The 22,249-nt window shown below is 33.5% G+C and overlaps 1 protein-coding gene across 6 annotated transcripts in view; it reads right to left on the minus strand.

Moving 5' to 3' along the window:
- Nucleotides 1–22,249, minus strand: part of BRAF (B-Raf proto-oncogene, serine/threonine kinase) — a 189,402-nt gene that overhangs the window by 45,343 nt on the left and 121,810 nt on the right. For 2 of the 6 annotated variants that reach the window (XM_081284997.1, XM_081284995.1), the window contains 8 exons: nt 16,892–17,051; nt 12,570–12,605; nt 12,203–12,239; nt 10,806–10,925; nt 7,669–7,805; nt 6,549–6,666; nt 3,874–3,958; nt 2,826–3,002 (listed from right to left, as the gene is read on the minus strand). In XM_081284997.1, coding sequence (XP_081141123.1) covers nt 2,826–3,002; nt 3,874–3,958; nt 6,549–6,666; nt 7,669–7,805; nt 10,806–10,925; nt 12,203–12,239; nt 12,570–12,605; nt 16,892–17,051 — 870 coding nt within the window. The remainder of the gene's footprint in view (nt 1–2,825; nt 3,003–3,873; nt 3,959–6,548; nt 6,667–7,668; nt 7,806–10,805; nt 10,926–12,202; nt 12,240–12,569; nt 12,606–16,891; nt 17,052–22,249) is intronic. The other 4 variants (XM_081285000.1, XM_081284999.1, XM_081284996.1 and 1 more) reach the window with 3 other exon arrangements.

A 22,249-nucleotide genomic window follows, 5' to 3' on the forward strand; every position in this document is an offset into this window, starting at 1 on the left:
GATCAAACCCAGGGCCTCACACGTGCTAGGTGAGTGCTTTAACACTGATCTACAAATCCAGTTCCCACAAAGCCAGTGTAATAGGAGAATTTTCAATCTGTCAAAGTCTTCAGGAATGTACGATGTGTTGGTACATGTATCCAGAAGCATATAACCATCTTATAAAAAGGAACAAAAAAAAGGGGGGGGGGGAGAAACTGTACTTTATTTGGTTAATTTTAAGCTTGTAATAAAAAGTAAACTCTGCTAGAGGGTCTATAGTTTATAATTTGTACTTTTTCAGGTACTAAAATCTAGGATAAACCTGATGAAAATGTGTGTATGTGTGTGCGCGCATGTACACATATTTTATATATATATATATGTATACACACACACACATACACACACATATATATATACATATATATGGTGGGGAGGGGGAGAGAGAGAGAGAGAGAGAGAGAGAGAATGAATCTGAGTGTGAGGCACACTCATTACAGAATGAGAACAATTTTAAAATGTAAACAAAGTGTTTGGAGTAGACAGACTGCATAATTTTAAACCATAAAGTGATGGGAAAATATCACCTTTTCCCTGACAATTTTCCACACTACACAATTCCAATATGATAGTGTTCTTTTCTACAGTCACTTGTTTCACTTGTTTTCACTGGTACTTCATTGCCCTTTCACTGTTGCTAGATTTTTCTTTTAAATTTATTTTGAGACAGGCTCCTGAAATTTTAAATTCCACATGCTGGCCTTGAACTTGAGATCCTATTGTCTCAACCTCCCAAGTAGCTGGGATTACAGAAGTGTGAACTGTGTCTCACTAAAAACAACTTATAATACTATATTTTGCTGCCTCTTTATATCATAAACCCTTTTCCCTTCTATTATTCACTTTTATTACTTCTTTGGCTGTTATTTATTTTCTTTGACATTTCTCAGTTTTGATATGAGAAGAATTTGGCTTTTCTCTCTTTTGGAAGAAGAACCTATCAATAACAAAGAGTTGTGTGTAGTCATGTCACAGATAAGTATTATGTACCTATTCCAGGCCCCATTCCAGGCATAAAGAAACAAACAAAACAAAGCCCCGCCCTCATACAGTTTGCATTCTAGTGAAGGGGGCAGACAATGAGAAAAGCAAGTCATGTGGGATTGGGTGTTAAACAACAAAACAAACGAACAAGGGTAGGGACAATTGAGAGTGACATGATGGGCGGGACCTGTTATTTATCTAAAGTGATCTGAGAAGGCATGTCTTAAAAAAAGGAAAGGATATTTGAAAAGAGAATTTAAGGACATTTGTAGCATAAGTATATTAAATAGAAAAGAACAAATACAAATGAGCTGACAGAGCATGCCTGGCCTGTTAAAGAAACAGAAAAGAGATCAGTGGGGGGAAAGAAAATAAGTTTTTTTTTTTTGCTGAATGTTTATTGTTTTTGCCATGGTTTACTCCTCAAATTTAGATTTGAACAGATACAGATTCCAACTTATCTGAAAGGGTGAGAGTGTTTTAAATTTAGTAGACAAGTAGAACAGTTCTAAATAAAGTAATAATATGCAGTATAGCATTTTGGCTGAAAATACGTTTGTAAACAATCTAAAATTACAGATATATTACCTGGTTTTGAGCCAGGGAAGGTGGTGAAGAGGGAATACTTAAGAACAAAGTCCAGTTTTTAGTCCTGGCTCCAACACCTACTTTCTATAAGTGATTTTTTTTTTTAATATTTATTTTTTAGTTGTAGATGGATACAATCTCTTTATTTCATTTTTATGTGGTGCTGAAGTTTGAACCTAGTGCTAGGTAAATACTCTACCAATGAGCCACAACCCGGCCCCTGCATATATCCTTTTATTCTAATTTTATAATAAAAAAAAAAAGCATAGTGGCTTTTAGGGAAAAAATGCTGGTATTGGAAATCCTGAGTTAAACAACTTTTCTGCTATTTATTAAATGTGTGTCCTTATACAAGTCACTTAAAAGACTGTTTCCTTATTTGTAAAAAGAAAATAAAAATATCTACTTCATAACATTAAAGGACAACCTATGCATGTGAAAACAATTTGTATACTACAAAATATTAAATTAGGATATTTTTAAAGTATGCTTAGTTTACTTCATTGAATTTCATGTGTTTTCAAAATTTAATTTTATCTTTTGGTTTACCTATTTATTTGCACTTAAGAGTTATATGCAGAATTTATCTTTTAAGTCAGTTCTCCATTTTAAGCTATGCAAATTTTAAAATTAACTATATTTTCAATTATGCCACAAAATTATATATATATATACATATATATATATACACACACATACATATATACACATATACATATATATCTCTCTAAACCTGAAGACGTCAAAAAGAATGAGAATGAGGATTTTCATTTTAACTTATTAAATGACCTATTTGCAATAAAAAATTTGGGCACTTAGTGAAAATGATTTGAAAGGATAATTAGCAATTATTACATATACATATAAGTATATATACATATACATATATACAATTGTTAAATAACTTTTAGTTCAGTTTATTTTTTTATCTATTTTTGTTTCCTGAGTCTCTACTGCTTACTTAAATCACTGAATGTGAAACACTCAGCTGTATATTTACTATGAAATTATTGGTATTCGTCACTGTAGGTTTTGATGACTGCACTAGGGAAAGACTGCTTTATATTTCTTTATCATATTGCTAGTCATTAGTGTCCTTATACTGCTGAACAGTAATTTAAAATGCAATCCAAAAGAAGTATCAAGTCTTTAAAACATCTTCAATTGTTTTCAAAAGGAATTCACAAGAGATTTAACAGAATGGAACTTACTCCATGCCCTGTGCAGTTTGCCGTGCAATATCTATAAGTTTGATCATTTCAAATTTGGTCTCAATGATGTGGAGATGGTGATATAAGCTGGAGCCCTCACACCACTGGGTAACAATAGCTAGTTGTGGCTTTGTGGAATAGCCCATGAAGAGTAGGATATTCACATGTCGTGTTTTCCTGTAAAAGTAAAGTGATGGTAAATAGTAAATGCCAATAAACTTTAGCAATTCTTAAAAGGGAGTCAAAGTAGTCAAGCAGTAAGATGAACAGAAAATGGTATTAAAAAAAAAGCATTATAAGTATACATTTAGATGAATTATCTAATTAATTATCTATTCATCCATCCTATTCAGAAATGTCTTTTTTAAAAAAATATATCTGACAAGTAAGCAGAGGTTGCTTAATACCTTGAATTTATGGGAAGCTCACTAATTGAATAGAGCTACCCTACCCGCTTTTCTGCTTAAATGGTTCTAGTATTAGAAAGTTTTCTTGTGAGACAAAATCATTTTCCTCCAACCTCCACAACTTTCTTCCCTTTTCTGCTCTCTGGAATATAAGGTAGCAACTCAGTATCCTTTTAAATCTAACAGTCTTCTCTGGATTAAATATCCTTAGTTTTGTTGACTCACTGTCTTTCCAAATTACAGTTCTAGAATCTTCCCCATTTAAGTTGTCCTACTTTGAACTTAGTCTCATTTGTAAATGTTCCATAAGTTCTAGGCACAGGAGTAAATGCAATCTCTAAAAGATATTCTGAAACACTTAGAATTTTGAGAGCATTATTTCCATAAGTGAAACTACTATTTCACATGGTCACATACTATATTTTCATTACTTTAGTCTAGAATTAAGTTTTTTATCAACTATACCAAATAATATGAATACCACTTGAAAGAATAAGCTGAAAGAAAATTAGACATCCTATGGCTCTATATACTTATTCATTTTGAGTAAATTGTAAAGCTAATAGTGGCTACCACCAGAAAACAGGAGCTAATAATAATAACTTCTTTCCTCCTAGAAACAGTAATTTGCATACGCTCACCTGAGTACTCCTACTTCATTTTTGAAGGCCTGTAACTGTTGAGGTGTGGGTGCTGTCACATTCAACATTTTCACTGCCACATCACCTAAAAGGTAATCATCATTCCAAATGTCATTCCAATTTTAAAAATTTAAAACTATAAAACATTCTTGGGGATTTCCACTAATTATAATAACTGTAAATCCATAACACTGTTAAACTACAAATAAATTATGCCTAACTGTCTAAACTGCATTAATTTTTGAAGGATAAAAACGAAATTAACAACAATACTCCTATACTAGTATTTCAAAAGACCAACCCCCCCAAATAGACAACCTTGTTTTCCCTGGAAATTTAGTTTAAGTAAGTACCCAGAGTATTTTTCCAATTATTTAACAATACTCAATGAGATATATTTACTAAATGAACACTGAAACTAGAGATAAGAGTCCCAGTGGAGCTTGGCTTAAAGTTGAAAACTTCAAACTTCTTTATCAGAGCAGTTAACATTATGTACAAAGTTATGGATTATTTATGATGCTTTTCATTAGAAAAATGATTAAAATTATAGCTAATTAAAAAAAGTTTATGTAAGATAGCCATAACTCTTATACACTACCACTAAAAGTGAAAATTGGTACAACTTGGGCTGGGGATATGGCTCAAGCGGTAGCACGCTTGCCTGGCATGCGTGCAGCCTGGGTTCGATCCTCAGTACCACATACCAACAAAGATGTTGTGTCGGCCGAGAACTAAAAAATAAATATTAAAAAATTCTCTCTCTCTCTCTCTCTCTCCTCTCTCACTCTCTCTTAAAAAAAAAAAAGAAAAAAAGAAAATTGGTACAACCATTTTGTAATATTGCTGGTAGTATCTATAAAACTGGACATATGCACATCATATGGTCCTACAATTTTCTCCAAGGTATGTATACCCAGCAAAAATAGATTTATATGTTCTCTGAAAGATATAAAAAAAATTCATAGCAACATCATTGGAATAGCACCAAACTGGAAACCATCCAAATGCTCATTACACAGTAGATGGAAGAAGAAATCAGCTTACACATTGAAAGAGAATGAATGACTTCCAACAACAATACAGATGAATCTTGCATACAACATAAGGGGCCAGACACTGAAGGGTACATGCTGTATGATTCCTGTTGCAGTCAGGTTGGTAGCTAACCTTGGGGGAGGAGTGACTGGAAAGAGGCATCAAGGGAGCTTCTAGTATGACAATAATGTTCTGTTTGTTGATCATAGCTATCTATTCACTTTTTGAGATTTCAGCTACTTGTATACTTACATGCACTTTTTTTATATGTACATTAAGCTTTTATATATATATTATTGATTTCTCTTAATTATCAATATAATACAACATTCATTTTATCAGTGGCACCATATAACTTACCTACCACTTAAAACCAATGTTTAAAAACATTTTGAAAGCACCCAGAAAAAAATTACCATAATGCCACTCACTGACATTTTATATATGAATGATAAGGCTTATATATGAATGCAGTGTGAATATTTATGAATATATAAAAAATGAGAAATATAGTAAAATTCTGATAGAAATTTTTTATATTATATATATAACATATATGGGGTATTACACATGCTGCTTTTATACAATTTAATACACCAAAGACACCTTCCATATCAATAAATGAAATTCTAGCATATCATTTGAAAAATCCTATACAATCATGTATGGATCCAATTTACTTATCTATTTATCTAATCGTTTTTTTATTTTCATTTTGCATTCTTACTAAATCTTTGATGAATATACTTTTATACATGACTATTCATTCCTGTCCCATTACTTCTTAAGGATGTCATCAATATACATATTGCCAAATTATATATAATAATAATGTTTATAATAATACAAATAATGGCTCAATACACATACTGCCAAATTGTCTTATAGAAAATTTGTAACAATTTATTTTCCCACCAGCAGCACTACAATCATATCTCTAAATATGGTCAATTTAAAAAAATTTGTTCATTCACTGGATGTGATGACACACACCTGTAATTCCAGCAGCTCAGGAGGCTGAGGCAGCCTCAGCAGTTTAGCAAGGCCCTAAGCAACTCAAGGAGACCCTGTCTAAAGGGCTAGGGATGTGGTGCAGTGGTTAAAGCTCCTGGGTTCAAACACTCGTATTAAAAAAACAAAACAACAACAACAAAAAACAGAAACCAACCCAGATTTTGGGGAACAGCTAATCTGGAGAATCTTAATTTTAAAAAATTATTACTGCAGTCAGGCGAGGTGCCACATGCCTGTACTCCCAATTACTCTGAGGCAGGAGAGCTACAAGTTCAAGGCCAGTCTGGGTAACTTAATGAGACCCTCTCAAAATAAAAATTAAAAAGGCTGGGCATATAGCTCAGTGGGAAAACAACTGTCTAGTATGGGCAAGGCCCTGGGTTTGATCCCTAGCAACACAAACACAAATAAATAAATAATCAGTAATATAATGAAAGGAGTCCTGATTGCTGTGAACCTAGGTTTTTATTTCCCATAATTCTTGTTACAGTTTGGGAGAACTTCTGCATCTGATGAAAATGATGCAAATAGTGAGTATTCTTTGATTTTTAAAAATAAAAATGGTTACACATATACTATTACTGTGAGACTTGTGACTATGTCAACAATATTAACATACATACCATGCCACTTTCCCTTGTAGACTGTTCCAAATGATCCAGATCCAATTCTTTGTCCCACTGTGATCTGTCCATCAGGAATCTCCCAATCATCACTTGAATCCCGTCTACCAAGTGTTTTCTTGATAAAAATAGTGCAAAAGTCAAGTTAGGCCAACCAAACAAAAAGGGGAAACCTTATGTTCCATGTGAAGTATATTAACCTAAGCCTGAGAGGAGCAAGATGAGGGAGATAATATCGCTTCTTTCACCAAAAGCTGAAGAAATAATAGTTAAAAGTATGACTAGGAGCTGGGGTTGTGGCTCCGTGGTAGAGCGCTTGCCTACCATGTGTGAGGCACTGGTTTGATCCTCAGCACCACATAAAAATAAATAAAATAACTATCTATCAACAACTAAAAAAAAATTAAAAAAAAATGACTAAAAATACAAAACAAAATTAAGACAAGTCAGACTTGGATAGAAACAATTTATTTAAAAATGAAAATTATTTATTGAGCATCTGTGAGAAATGCCTATTATTAAAATTAATAAGAAAAACCAGCTTTGTATTATTTGGAGGACTATAAGGGCAAGATAAATATTATGTATTTGTGATAAGTTTTTGCCTCCAAATACCTAAAAATTTAACCTAATATGTTGTAGTAACAGGAGACAATTTTTCTAGTTGCTTTCCAAAACTTTATTTATTCTTTTTTCCTTATTTTATTTTAGGTACTGGGGTTTGAACCCAGGGGTGCTTTACCACTGAGCCACGTCCCTCAGCCCTTTTTATTTTTCATTTTGAGACAGGGTCTTGTTTAGTTACTGAGGCTGGCCTCAAACTTGCTATCTTTGTCTCAGCTTCCTGAGTAGCTGGGATTACAGGTGTGTACCACTATGCCTGGCTTTTTTTTCTTATTAGAAACAGAATGCTACTGTTACTCTTCCAAAACTGCCTTTTACATTAGAGATGAAAATGAAAATTGGCGTTGTGGGAATATGCTTAAGCAAAAATCAACTGTTAAATTTGATAGGGGAATTTTTTATCATATACAGATATAACATATCTAAAAGTGACATTTATGTGGCTCTGATTTCAAAAAAGAAAGGACTCCAGTGAAAAAAAGATAAATATTCTTACCATCCTATTCCTGTCTTCTGAGGAGGAAGATGACTTCCTTTCCCGCTGAGGTCCTGGAGATTTCTGTAAGGCTTTCACATTAGTGAGTGAGCCTGGTAATGAGGCAGGTGGGGTTGCAGACAAACCTGTGGTTGATCCTAAATTAGGGAAAATGTATCCATTAAGGAGGAGCAAGGGAGCGAGTTCCTTTATCAGGGGGTGCACAAAGTGCAAGGGGGGACTTAGATTTGGACTTAAACTTGCTATTAAAATGTAGTATATGTTCAAATACTGACCTTTTGAAAAAAACAAGTCAAAAGAGGCCTATTGGTGATCAGTACTATTTTTTTTTTTAGTTTTCTGGCCAACTTAATTACAGTTTTAAAACATCTAATGATAGATATATTATTGGTTTAACTTTTCCTAGTCCAAAGTCTAATTTAAAAAAATTTGTCTTTGAAGAAAAATTTAAAAAGTAAAAAAGTCGATTAAAAAGCCTATATAACACATTTTTAAATAGAAACGTTTAATTGTATTACCTCAATAGCCAATCAATATTAAAAAATATGGAAACCCCCAAATGGAAATATTTTCTAATGTTACCTTAATATTGAAAATATAGGGCTTGTTCATATTAGTCACTAATATTTAAATATAACCCCAAACTATAAGCTTTACTACTTAAGAAATATTGATCAGTGTCAGTAGTTCCTGGAGGTTTTTTTTTTTTTTTTTTTTGACTAATATAGATTATTTGTTACCTTTATAACAAAATGACTGTAAGCAAAGCCAAGTAGGTTTCCTTAAAATTTTCTGAAAATCTCTGCATTTATAAGTGCGTATAAAGTAAATGTTATGGCCTTTTAGGCAAGTTACTACAAATGCCAATATTTTGTAGGCCAAGTAAGCCCAAGGAGTACACTTTGGAAGTGGACTCAGTTGGTAAGATTAGAACCTTTCTGATGGGCACATTTCCAAATACTGACTCAGTGGTAAACATCCTAAGTCTATGTATAGTGCATCTGGTTCAGAGGGGCTCAGGACAATGAGTCAGGCTTGAATACAGCTGAATAGGACTAAGATTTCTAGGCAATATTTCCATATATATATATATATATATATATATATATATATATATATATATATATATATAATCTTCAGGTATATATATATATATATATATTTAAAGATTACAACTCATATGGTAGAGATGAGACCATAGTCTTTCAAAGAACAAGGAAAAAAAACCCAAAAAACATTTCAATGTTAAATATGGGCTGGGTACAGGGGTGCACCCTGGTAATACCAGGGACTCAGGAGGCCAAGGCAGAAAGATTGCAAGTTTGAGGCCAGCCTTGGTAACTTAGTGAAACCCTGTCTCAAAATAAAAACGAAAAAGGACTAGGGATGTAGCTCAATGGTACAGCACCCTAGGGTTCGATTTCCAGTACCAAAAAAGAGAAATATCTTAATCTTTCTAAGTGATTATCCCACATTGCTCCTTCCTTTCTTTAAAAAAAAAAATTCAATCTGGGTAGAATTTTTACCATTGTTACATCATACTATAATAGCATGTGAAATTTCCATGCTCTCACAGGCAGTTTTCTAAAATAAAATGGTGTCTAAATTGTCTTTTAATTAGAGCACAATCCATTTTCTGCCTGCCATTGATATTTTTCAACACCATATAGTCTTAATCGCTTACCCAGGTGACACAGTTCTGGTCTACTTAGTAACATTTTATTCCTTAGTTTAATCATATTATTCAGTACTGGATGAACTTCCATCCCATTTCATGGATTTTTCTGAGAAACAGCTGGGCTGAGAGAGCAAAACTGAAAACACCATTGCTACATGGTGGAATGTGATGGACATTATCTAAAGTACATGTATGAAGACATGAATTGGTGTGAATATACTTTGTATACAACCAGAGATATGAAAAAATTGTGCTCTATATGTGTAATAAGAATTGTAATGCATTCTGTTGTCATATATAAATAAAAAAATTAATAAAAAAAAAGTAACAGGGGGCTGGGGATGTAGCTCAGTGGTAGATCGCTTGCCTACCATGTGTGAGGCACTGGGTTCGATCCTCTGCACCACATAAAAATAAATAAAATAAAGATATTTTGTCCATTTACAACTATTTTTTGAAAAAGTATCGATCAAGAGCCAGTAAATATAATTCCTTTTTTGTTTTATTTGCAGTACTAGGGTTGAACATAGTAGGGATGCTCTACCACTGACCTAGCCAGGGCCCTTTTTGTTTTTTTTAATTTTGATAGGCAGGGTTTCCCTAACTTGCTGAGGCTCTCTTGCCTCAGCTCCTTAAATTGCTGGGATCACAGGTATACACCACTGCACCCAGATAATTCTTTAAAAAAAATATTTGTAGCCAGACATCTGTACCAACTTTGACTACAAATTTTAAAAAGTCAGTTTAAGAACTAAAATATGGCAAAATAAAAGGCAGAGTAAAATTATTCTGCTTTTTCTTCCTATTAAGGTATAATTAGAGTATAACTACTCTGAGTTTCTTAAGTATTCTTAAATATCCAAAATATATGATAAATCTTTCTGTTTTAAAAACAATTCCCTATTTTTTTCATAAAATATACACATCCCATGTTGGGGCAAAGAACGAAAGAAAACAAAACCCAAAACGCATTGCTGATATTACAAAATTTAAAAAAAAAAAAGCCAAAAGCCTAACAAAAATATTTTTAATAGGGGTTTCCATTTATATTTTAATTTTCTTAAAAACCACAAAAATTGTTAATAGTTAATCAAAGTTATCACCTACATTAAAATTTAAGGAATCCATATTGAAGATCCCTCCCATCTTATTTGTTCCCACCCACTGAGTTTAAGTTATCAAGACCAAGATGTAATAGTATAACAAATAACAAGATGGAAAATCTCAGCTCAGATTTTTTTTCTCTCTTAAAAATTTATGACAGACAGCATACAGAAAACTTGTAGTAGTGAATATGTGTGAGAAGCACATTCAGAGCATTCCAGCCAGGCCAAGCAGAAATTCAGTACTGAAAACTCTCACACTTACAAACACACGCTGTGAGGGTGAGGCACAAACAGCATCTGTAGTTTATATTTAGTTTGCTTTGGGTGAAAACAAGAAAGAAGAGCCCAACTACCTCTGAACACTGGGCCAGGCTCAAAATCAAACACTATTTCACTGGGGACAGAATGTAGGAGGGGACTGGGAGTCCGGGATTGGTATTTCCGAAGACAGCGCATCAGCTGGTTCAAGGGGGCTGTTAGAAGAGAAAGAGAGGGGCAGGCAAACACAGGAAGACAGACACACAGAAGAAATGAAAGAAGTCATGGGGAATAAATAAGATGAATTGAAGCCTGCTTCACAAAATAATTCTGGACTTTTTTCTTTAACCTGCTTATTTTTATAAAATCCCAATCATTTTTTAAAAAGTGACTCATAAAAAGGACAAGAAATGCCACTTGATTTTAGATTCTAAGCAGGCAGTGTTTATGACAAAGTTAACTCTGTGATGCTAACATGATGGCAACATTTAAATGCTTGATGTATTGGGCAAAATTATCAGAAGCCACAGCTATTAAGACATATGAAAGTCAAACTGGCAGCAACATTAAATTGGCAGGTTCATGGAATAACAAACAGAAGAAAAACCCTTTGTATAACTATGTGCTCTAGTCAATACCAAGTCCAGAGTACATAATGCAGGCTTATTATTTTGGTAGTTTCATAGGTGTACAGAAATATAACAAAAGATGGTATATACAATGTTTACTTAGAAAATATCTCTGAGTCTGGGCTTAGATATTCTGAAGATACAGAAGGTCACAATGAAGAGACCAGCTCTGTCCGTGATACTGCAGGTCTTCCTTATTAGAGAAGTACAGAGGACCTCCTGCAAGAAAACTTCAAGGCAGTCTTAAATACCATCTCTGAGAAAACATTAAATGGGATAAATTCTTATAAAAAGTTTTTTCTTAAGCGATGTTTCTTAAGTTAAAAATTCTGAAAGATACAGCAATTTCTTGTTTGCTTGCTTTATTTACTAGAGTAATCCAAGGGTAAGCTTTTCCATTCTGGGCTAGCTATTCAATAAAAGGTACATTTCAAACACTTCCAGAAAGTTGAAGGGAAGTGTCTGACAAACTAAGGAGCTCTGGCAGGCAATCCAAGTCATGATTTAGCAAAATCAAGTTTTAAGTATGAGTGGAGGACCCCAAAGGAAATTTATCAATTTCTATTTAAGAGAGGTAGAAGTTAACGAAGTGGTTAAAATAATTAAGGATCTCTTCTTGATGCAATATTTAAGTTACAGATGGTACATTTAAGACTACCTTTTGTGTTTTCTCATTTCCTATTCATGTCAAGAATTAGTTAAAATTAGCAATAAATGATAAATACTACAAAAATTTGGGTTTTCGCTACTTATTTTTCTCTGTGTCTGTGTTTCATGAAAGAAGCAAGTATAAAGGAGATAAGCAGCAAAGCAATTGCATTTTTTCCTGAGCATTTTTTTTTTAAACTGAACTCACTACTTACCTCCATCACCACGAAACCCTTGGTCTCTAATCAAGTCCTACAAATAAACAGTAAAGTATATTTATTCAAAGCATATGGTAAGAAAATAATAGCAACACTGAATTTTCACTCTACATTAATAGAAAGGTTAATTCAAAATAACACCTGTCTTACAATTACTTCACAAAACAAAGAATATGAAATTAGCTAGTGGACATGATAAAAATCTAAATTTTGAAGTACTGGTCAACCTAACCCTATAACTGAAAGGATTTTTAGTCCTGATCAAATGCTGAAATCCATTTCAGGCCATTCAAAACCAATGGCTTCATCAATCCTTAAAGAAAATTCTACTGGCACATATTAAGAGCCATAAAAATGTTCATACCCTTTGATCCTGTAATTCCACTTCTGGGAATTTTTCCTAAGGAAATAATTCAGAAGAAAAAATGATATGCACAAAGATGTTTAGTGCAGCATTATCCATCATACTAAAAAGTCAGAAATAATTATTTCCCAATGATAGGCATTTTGACAAATTATGGTTAAGTAAGTTACGGAGTATCAATTTAATGAAGTATTATGCAACCATGAAAACAATAATGAAGATTAAATCATGAAACACATTCACAATAAGATGAAAAATACAAAGTTAAAAGTACACTGAATACCATCATAAAATATGGATGCACAAGGACATACTACAAAAGAGGGAAAAAGATCAAAATAGCTCAAATAAGAATTTTATTAAATTTGTCATTGTTATTAAAATACAGTTACAACAGTGTTAGTAGTAGGGAAGTCACTCTGTTGTACAATTTGGACCTTGATAGGCAGAACTTGGATTAGTTTGCTTACTCAGTTTAATTTAATGTGAGGGATTGAATGGCCCCAAATGTATCTAAATAGGCCCTTTGCCAAAAGGCAGCTTTTTGTTTGCTAGCTAAAACAAAGAATATTATTTATAGGTATATTTCTGTCATGTTCAGTGTATCACATAAAGTCTTCAACATTTTCTACAGAATAATCAATAAATACGCATATAAAACTTCAAACAAGGTGCTAGGTATTAGGGGTGTCGCTACCAATAAATACAAAATTCTGGTAGTCTCATTAACTTTCTGTGGTTTTGAAAGTTTATACTCATTGTAAGAGAAATGTACACTCATGAAAATTAAATTATATAATTACAACAACTTAAAATATTATAGAGGAGATATCAGTTTGTTGCTAAGTTACTGTCAACCAAGTGCTTTTGGCAATAAGATTTTTAGTCCTACACAAAGGATTTTATCATTGGGGAAGCATTTGAAGAAATGTCTGAGGGAGGGTTGGAAAAACAGGAGTATAGTTAAGGGCCTTCTAGACACAAGGACACATAAGAGAAAGGCCATATCCCTTTCTTTTCGCTGCATCTACCCCGAAACTTACAACAACTATGAACTGACCAAATTTGGCTTTCTCCACTTTTACAGCCTACAGCTAGTACCAACATAAACTTGCATTTTTCAGTCTCAAATGTGTTCTTAAAACTCCTGGACAATCTTTTTACTTGTTCCAGGTTAAACAGGACGTTCTAGTTTCCAAATCTGATTATTTCAAACTTTCTCCCACTCTCTTGTAGTTTCTTCTCTTACATTTCTTTCCTTCAGCATGATAAACAAAAACCATCAGAAGAACTTTTGGTCCTGCCTTTACATCCATAAATATTTGTATAATAACATAAGCTATAATTTCTGAATTCTTATGTACTGGGCATAAAAAGAAGTGTCTAGGTAGGCACTATTAGTTGGACAATAAAGTCATACAGTTTGTAGAGAGCTATATCCATCCATCTTTACTTCCTCATAGCTTGTGCAGGACATCATTATCTATTCTTCCTCTTCTTTCAATTCCCACCTTTACTACTATACAGTATAATGGGTAAGCATAAGAAAGGAAGGCCAGTTTCAAATATACTTATCAGCTGAGTGTTGTGGTCTTGGTGTACTCTTTAATCTCTGTAAATTTATCATCCTCTCTCACTCTTACTTTATTCTAATTTTCTTAACAGTGAACTAAAGATAATAATAGTACTTAACCCATGAATTTATATGAGGCTAGAACAAGAAAATTTATTTATAGCACTATCACAGTATCTGGTACACAGTAAGCATTCATAAGTAGTAGCCATTTTACAGATTCTTAGGAATCTTATCTTGAATTCACTAATTTATAGTCTCCTTTCCTTCAACTCACTATCTTGACACCATTGCTACTACTTCAGTTTCAGCTTTTACTGGCTCTTGTTTAGAATACTGCAAAAGCCACATTATTGACAATCTTGCCTTTAGATGCAATACCCATTCATCTATCCTCCATGTGACCACTTTTTCGAAAGTCTAGAGCTGATATCTCATACTCCTAATTCCCTACCTGGTATACTTAATAAATTCCTACTCAATCATCTTTTACAATCTGGCTTCAATGTTATCCTTTCTCTGCTAAATATTCCTACATCCAATGAGGTAGAGTTTATTATTCTCTAAACTCTCATTAGATATTTTGTGATTATTTATTTGTATCTCTGATTCATCCACTAAAACTGTGACTTCTTTAAAGGCAAAGACCATGTCCCAATTCATCCTTAATTACTAATTGCCTAGCTCAGAGTCAAAAGTACATCTTTTTAGTGGGATAATAGGTGACTGAACATGAATGAAATTCATACTTTATCTTGTAATCAATGGTAAATCACTGAAAAATTTTTTTCAATATTTTCTAGTTGTTGATGGGCCTTTATTTTTTTATATGTGGTGCTGAGAATCAAACATAGTGCGCCACACAAGCTAGGCAAGCGCTCTTCCACTGAGCTACAACTCCATCCCCTGAAAGTTTTAGAATAAAGTAAGAGAGGATGATAAATATGTTATGAAAATTATCCTGATGATAGTATAGATAAATCAATGGAAGGAAATCCATTTAGGAGATAAATGTAAGTATTTCAAGTGGGAAATATAAATTTAAATGGTGGTGGCAATAAGTGAGAACCAGTTTGAGACACACATGAAAAGGAAAAGCTGATTATGAGAAAGAGGAAAAGGCAAGATACAGAGTGACACTTTGAAAGTTCAATTATGAGAGATAGGAGACTAGTAGTCACAAGCAGAAAATAAGAGAAACAATTTAAAAGGACATTAGTTTTAAAAGTAAAGATAACAAAAGGCTGAGGCAGGATTGTCAAGTTGGAGGCCAGCCTCAGTAACTTAGTGAGGCCCTAAACAACTTAGCGAGACCATTTCTCAAACAAAACAAAACAAAGGTTTGGGGATGTGGCTCAGTGGTTAAACATCACTGGGTCCAATACCTTGCACCCCCCAAGCCCCCTCAAAAGTAGTAAAGATGAAGATTAAAATTTTGGATACAATCAGAACAAACCGAGATTAGAAATATAGTTTGATTTCTTATTTCACAATCTCCTTATTCCCATATTTTCCTCCCCTATTTACTAGTTAAGGAAAAATGGCACAAGAGGAAAGCCACTTACTTGAACCACCAATGGGGAAAAGGTTTTATAGTAAAATATGGGAAGAAAGTCTGATTTTTGGATGAAATTAAAATTTATGATAAAGTTATATTTATTTATTTTTGGTACTGGGTTTTAAACCCAGCAGCACTTATAACCACTGAGCCACATCCCCAGTCCTTTTCATTTTGAGATAGGTTCTCACTAAGTTGCTAGGACCTCACTAAATTGCTGAGGCTGGCCCTTTACTTGGAATCCTCTTGCCTCAGCCTCTTGAGCTGCTGGGATTACAGCCATTATACCCAGCTTGTAATAACGTTTTTGTTTTTAACATTTAATAAAATTTAACTTATAGTTTCAACTATAATTATTTTTTTAATATTTATTTTTTTTAGTTGTAGTTGGACACAATACATTTATTTTTGTTTATTTATTTTTATGTGGTGCTGAGGATCGAACCCAGAGTCTTGCACGTGCTAGGTGAGTGCTCTACCGCTGAGCCACAACCTCAGCCCTAGATTAATTCTTTTTTTTTTTTTTTTAAAGAGAGAGTGAGAGGAGAGAGAGAGAGAGAGAGAGAGAGAGAGAGAGAGAGAGAGAGAGAGAGAGAGAGAGAGAGAGAATTTTTTTTTTAATATTTATTCTTTAGTTCTTGGCGGACACAACATCTTTGTTGGTATGTGGTGCTGAGGATCGAACCCGGGCCGCACGCATGCCAGGCGAGCGCGCTACCGCTTGAGCCACATCCCCAGTCCCATAGACTAATTCTTAAACATACAAAGAATCAAGTTTTGTGGTTAGAATGCCAAGCTTATGGCAGTACCATTTGAAACTGTTAATTTCATATATAACTTTTACAGCATAATCATAATCAATTTTATAAGAATTTTAGAGAAGTTCATGCATTCCCAAGGACCTCTATCAATCCTTTTGATATTTACACTATTTTCATTTGAAGATAAAATTTTTACAGGGATAGTGTCATTAAGGAAAATGTCAGAGTAACTCTAGTTTGGCACCAGTGAAGTATTTAATATCATCAGAGAAGATGACAGGCTTTTCTGAACTGTGATTCATATAAAGCCCAGTATTTAAAATAAATGATAAATGAAAGATGGCACTTGTTTCTGATCTACCTTATAATTATAACAGGAAAATAAAGAAGCAGATCTGAAATTTCAGTTCTAGCAATGCTATATACTTACATCAATATTGACAGGTTCTATTGTGTTTATATGCACATTGGGAGCAGATGAGGATCGGTCTCGTTGCCCAAATTGATTTCGATGATCTTCATCTGCTGGTCGGAAGGGCTGTGGAATTGGAATGGATTTTGAAGGAGACGGACTGGTGAGAATTTGGGGCCTGGAAAAATCAAGTCATTGAAAGATAAGATAAAGAGCAACTGTACAGAGACAATAATATTAAATAATGAAAGATATAAAGATTTTCTGTTTATCAGAAAAATCTTTAAAATAAAGCACTGACATTTCAGCTGAAATAGCTTTATAAGAAACATTAAAGAGGACTAACAGACCTACAACTAGAACTGCCAAAGTTGCTATGTTCAAGCAGAACCTTCAGGAAATATCAACAAGAACACTTGATTCTTACCCAGAAAACTTAAAGGAAATCTACAAACGGCTAGAAATTACCAATGATTAATCAGCTGAAGAAGAGGGTCTTCTTTTTAAAATTATAGAAAAATGTTCTAGTTAAGAGATTGAATAAAATCTATTTTTTCTAACTTTGCATTTCTTGAGAGCTGAAATTACTTAAATGAAAAAATTTATGAACAATATTAGGACATTATAAATATTTTGGGAATGTAATCTGTACACTTCAGGACCTGAAAAATGTATCTGCTGCCAAACACCTAAGTTGTATGAAAATTCTAAACAATATCAAAAGATCATTTCCAAATTCAGAAGATGATCTTCACAGTGCCAGGACTTTTCTCATTTTGAAATTTTTATCATTCCCAATGATTGATATCAAAGACACAAGAGAATCATAAAGATTAAAGCATTTATTTTTTAAAAACTGGTTTTTAATCAAACCACCAAAATAGGTTACAGGGTGACCTACTTTGATACTGTAGATAAATAAGGAAGTATGATTTTTCACTGGCCCTAAAACAAACTTGACACAAAAACCCTAAAGTCCTGAGGATAGACCATAGCACCTGTAAGAAGCCTATGTTCCTCAGAAAAGATATCTACAGTAGGAGCAGGGAGGATCACTTGGTAGAAGATGTGGCTGTCTCACTGAACTCCACCATCAGGACCAATGAAGTGCTAATAAGCTCTTTACCTATATTTGTAATCATTCCACCCATCTTATGAAAGCTCTCTAAATGATCAGCATTATTTAGTAGTTATTAGGCCAGAAAGGCAATGATGAGGGAATAAAGCATTTTGTGACAGGAGAGGGTTTGGAGAGGAATGGTAAGAAAATATAGAAGGAAAAGAAATGGATAAAGGTTTGAAAAGGAAAGAAAGTTCAGTAGTGACAAAATCCTCCAAATAAAATGTCAACAGAATCTGAACCATGCCAGTTTACATCCTTACTTCTCTTTTTTATTTTATTTTTTTCATTTTGCTTTTTTTTATTAGTTGCTCATGACAATACAATGATCTTGACATATCATACATTTGAATCAAATGGGGTATAAATTCTAATTTTTACATCCTTACTTCTCTAAGCACACAAAAAAGCACAATTATTAAGGACAGGAGAAAATTTTTGACTTTGCATGCTCATTTTAATTACATGAATTCATATATAACTGATATATAAATAATAAGACATTAGGTACTAAAAATTATTATCAGCCTAATAATAGGCAAGACTTATGGAACTAAATTTTGGGAAAATTAGCATGTTTCACTTGGGTCCTTTTTATGCTTTCTGGTTATTGAGAAACATTTGGTTTGTGACAGAGCCATCCCATTTCTTGCCTTAGGCTACAAATACATGCCCTTTGCTAAGGAATTGTGAGAGAAGTAAAACAATGAAAAAATTACATTAGTTAAAACAAAATAAAACAAAACAATGAACATAACAAAAAACCTGGAAAGTGAACTGACAGCTAACTGCTACTTATAGACTGATGATTTAAAGTTTTAGGGCAAGCACATACTTTATTAAAAAAATATTTTTAAATTATACATAGACACAATATCTTTGTTTTTTGACTTTTAAGTGGTGCTGAGGATTGAACCCAGTGCTCCACATGTGGGAGGCAAGGGCTCTGCCACTGAGCCATAACCCCAGCCCAGGCACATACTTTAAATCAGGTCTTAAAACTGGAAAAAGCCCAAATTAACTAGAACTGTATAGGTTAGTCTAATCAATGCTATAATTGATCTGGTATGGGCAGAAGTGGCAGTAAATATTTCTTGAAACTTAATTAGGACAATGACAGAAACATATTGGATGACAAATCAGAGATATGTACGCAAAGAATATGATCCAGAGGCAAGAAAAAAAATCCTGAATTTAATTTGGCAAGTTTCATTATCATATCTAAAGAAAAGAATGTATATATTAGAAAATGAGAATATCCAGGTGTGGTGGTGCATGCCTGTCAATGACTTGGGAGGCTGAGGGAAGAGGACTGAATATTTGAAGCCAGCCTCAGCAACTTAATGGGACCCTCAACAACTTAGGAGACTCTGTCTCAAAATAAAAAATAAAAATAAAATAAAATAAAACTGGGGATATAGCTCAGTGGTAAAGTGCCCCGGGGTTCAATCCCCAGTACCAAACAGATAGAAAAAGAGAATGACTGCCAATTATATAAAATCAAAGACATTAGTATCACCTGGAAGGGAAGGTGTGTTTTGATCCACAGTCACCTAGTCTTGAGGACAGGTATACATTGCAATTTTGGATAATACCTCAAGTTATCATATCCTGGTGTATTAAATATCTTATTTTGCCTCTGGATCATATTCTTTGCATATATATCTCTGACTTGTCATCCGGTATGTTTCTGTCATTGTCCTAATTCAGTGAGTTTCAAGAATGATTTGCCACTTCTACCCATACCAGATCAATTATAGCATTGATTAGACTAACCTATACAGTTCTAGGTAATTTGGGCTTTTTCCAGTTTTAAGACCTGATTTAAAGTATGTGCTTGGGCTGGGGTTATGGCTCAGTGGCACAGCCCTTGCCTCCCACATGTGGGGCACTGGGTTCAATCCTCAGCACCACATAAAAATCAATGAACAAAATAAAGACATTGTGTCCATGTATAATTTTTAAAAAAAATTTAAAAAGTATGTGCTTGCCCTGAAACTTCAAATCAAATCAGTCTATAAAGAGTATTAAAATTAGTACTCTGTACTAATTCCATGCTTGACAAAACCATCATAATTTGGTTTCCTATAAATATCTTCTGAAAGAATGCCAGCCCATCCAATACAAGAAGCCTGATTTATATAACAGGCATATTTCTTACAGAAAGAATTACTGGATATTCTGATGCAGTCTGTTCTGACTTTGTTTAATGTTTTTTAATGTAAATCAGTATATTCCTATATTAATATTCTCATCATTTCTGGGAATGGATAAAATTGAGCTTCCATATCTGGGAAATCTTTTTTTTTTTAATATTTATTTTTTAGTTCTTGGTGGACACAACATCTTTTGTTGGTATGTGGTGCTGAGGATCAAACCCGGGCCGCACGCATGCCAGGCGAGCGCGCTACCGCTTGAGCCACATCCCCAGCCCCTCTGGGAAATCTTTACCTGGACCAAGGTAATTTATACCCTTTGAAGTACCCTGGCAGACATCCAACTGGGTTTTACTCAATGACAATGTTACATTCCCCTGCTGCAAACTTCTTTAAAGTAGTACCAAGTTTAAAATAAAAAATTTTAGCACTGTGTAGTATATTACCAATAAGTCAGACCTAATTTTCAAGCTAGAATATTTAAATTTTGAAGCAAAGTAATTACTTTTGTTCAGTGATATGCAAATTTTAAATGTTGGCTTTTCCTAAATGTATACACTCTTAAGCATTTTTGAGAAGTAGAAAAGAGGCATCTCTAATTTTTTTACCAAAATTGTGTAATATATCACTTTTCCAAAATTTCTTGATTACATCTGTTATGACACTTGCTTTATGATCATTATGACTGTTATATCAAGACTAAAAACAAAATGCAAGTGAGTTCCAATACTGAATATGACCAACTTTTATCTTTACAGAGGCAACCATCTACACCATGACATAAAAGCATCAAGAAAATGATTTAAATAAGTTTGAACATCTTATTCATTTGCTCAAGACCAGAATCTACTTCAGTTATGAATAAAATACTTGTGGCATAGGCATATGTTTTCTTAAGACAGCGCTCCTTCCTGAATTGTTACCACTGCAAACCTTCAGAGAGGCCAAGATAATTTCATTATGGTGTTCTATAACTCTGCTCAAAGAACTGGGACCTCTCATTAGAAAGTCATCATGGTCTATAGACTCTGTCAGAAGAAAATTTCATAGTCAAATGATTAATTAAAAACCCAAACACACAATAAAAACATTTTTACTTTATTGTCTTAAAAAACCCACAGAGCCGCACACAACTAATGGCAGAGCAGTAGGAATAAAATGAGTTCAAAGAATTGTTATAACCTGACGAAAGAACACAGTGGTTGCATTTTCTGGTGTTCCAAATGGACAAATACACCCACTCATTAACATAAAATTCTTTGCTAAATTTTCTAATCTATGAGACCTCCAGGAAGGTTGGCTTCACAAAAATTATAGGTCTATTAGAAGTGTCAACTTATGATTATTTTATCTATATAGAAGTCTAGAGAAATATCACATTGTGAAGAGTGGGAGGTAGTAGGGTAAAAACTGACAATATTTCTGAACTAAATTTCTCTGGGATATTCTATAGAAACTTTTGTTTTTATATGCTTCCAGATATAAGCATACACAATGCCATCTCAAATCCAGTAGGAAAAGAGTAAGCAGACTTGAGTAAGAGCCAATTACTAATACCCTCTTAACTCAACAATACCAGGTCTCTCTTTTTTTTCCACTATGAATCTTTTTTTTTTTAAATTTTTTTAGTTGTAAATGGATACAATATCTTGATTTTTATTTATTTATTTTTATGTGGTGATGAGGATTGAACCCAGGGCCCACACATGCAAGGCAAGCGCTCCACTGAGCTACAATCCCAGCCCATCTACTAGGAATCTTAAATATAAGATACTTTGGCACTATTTTTAAAGTCTTTGCTTTGTCTTCTACAATTAACGATACTATTAATTTCTTTCTTTTGCACCATAATACTATCCATACCTTCTCCCACTCCAGTTCAGGTCTTTGTTGCTTCTCAGTCTTTACTACCTAGTTGGCAGCCACAAACCCAGCCCTGTCCCTTTCAAGTGTCAAATAAATTCCAGTCTAAATTCCAAGACTATCTATAATCTGGTCTTATACTTGGCACTTCTCAAGATAAGTCTTTCTTTGCTAGGTCTTAATCCTGCCATTTTTATTCTTTTTTTTTTTTTTTTTTTTTTTGGCACTGGGAATTAA

The sequence above is a fragment of the Spermophilus citellus genome (genome assembly GCF_964194105.1).
Source record: "Spermophilus citellus genome assembly, chromosome: 3".
Lineage (NCBI taxonomy): Eukaryota > Metazoa > Chordata > Mammalia > Rodentia > Sciuridae > Spermophilus > Spermophilus citellus.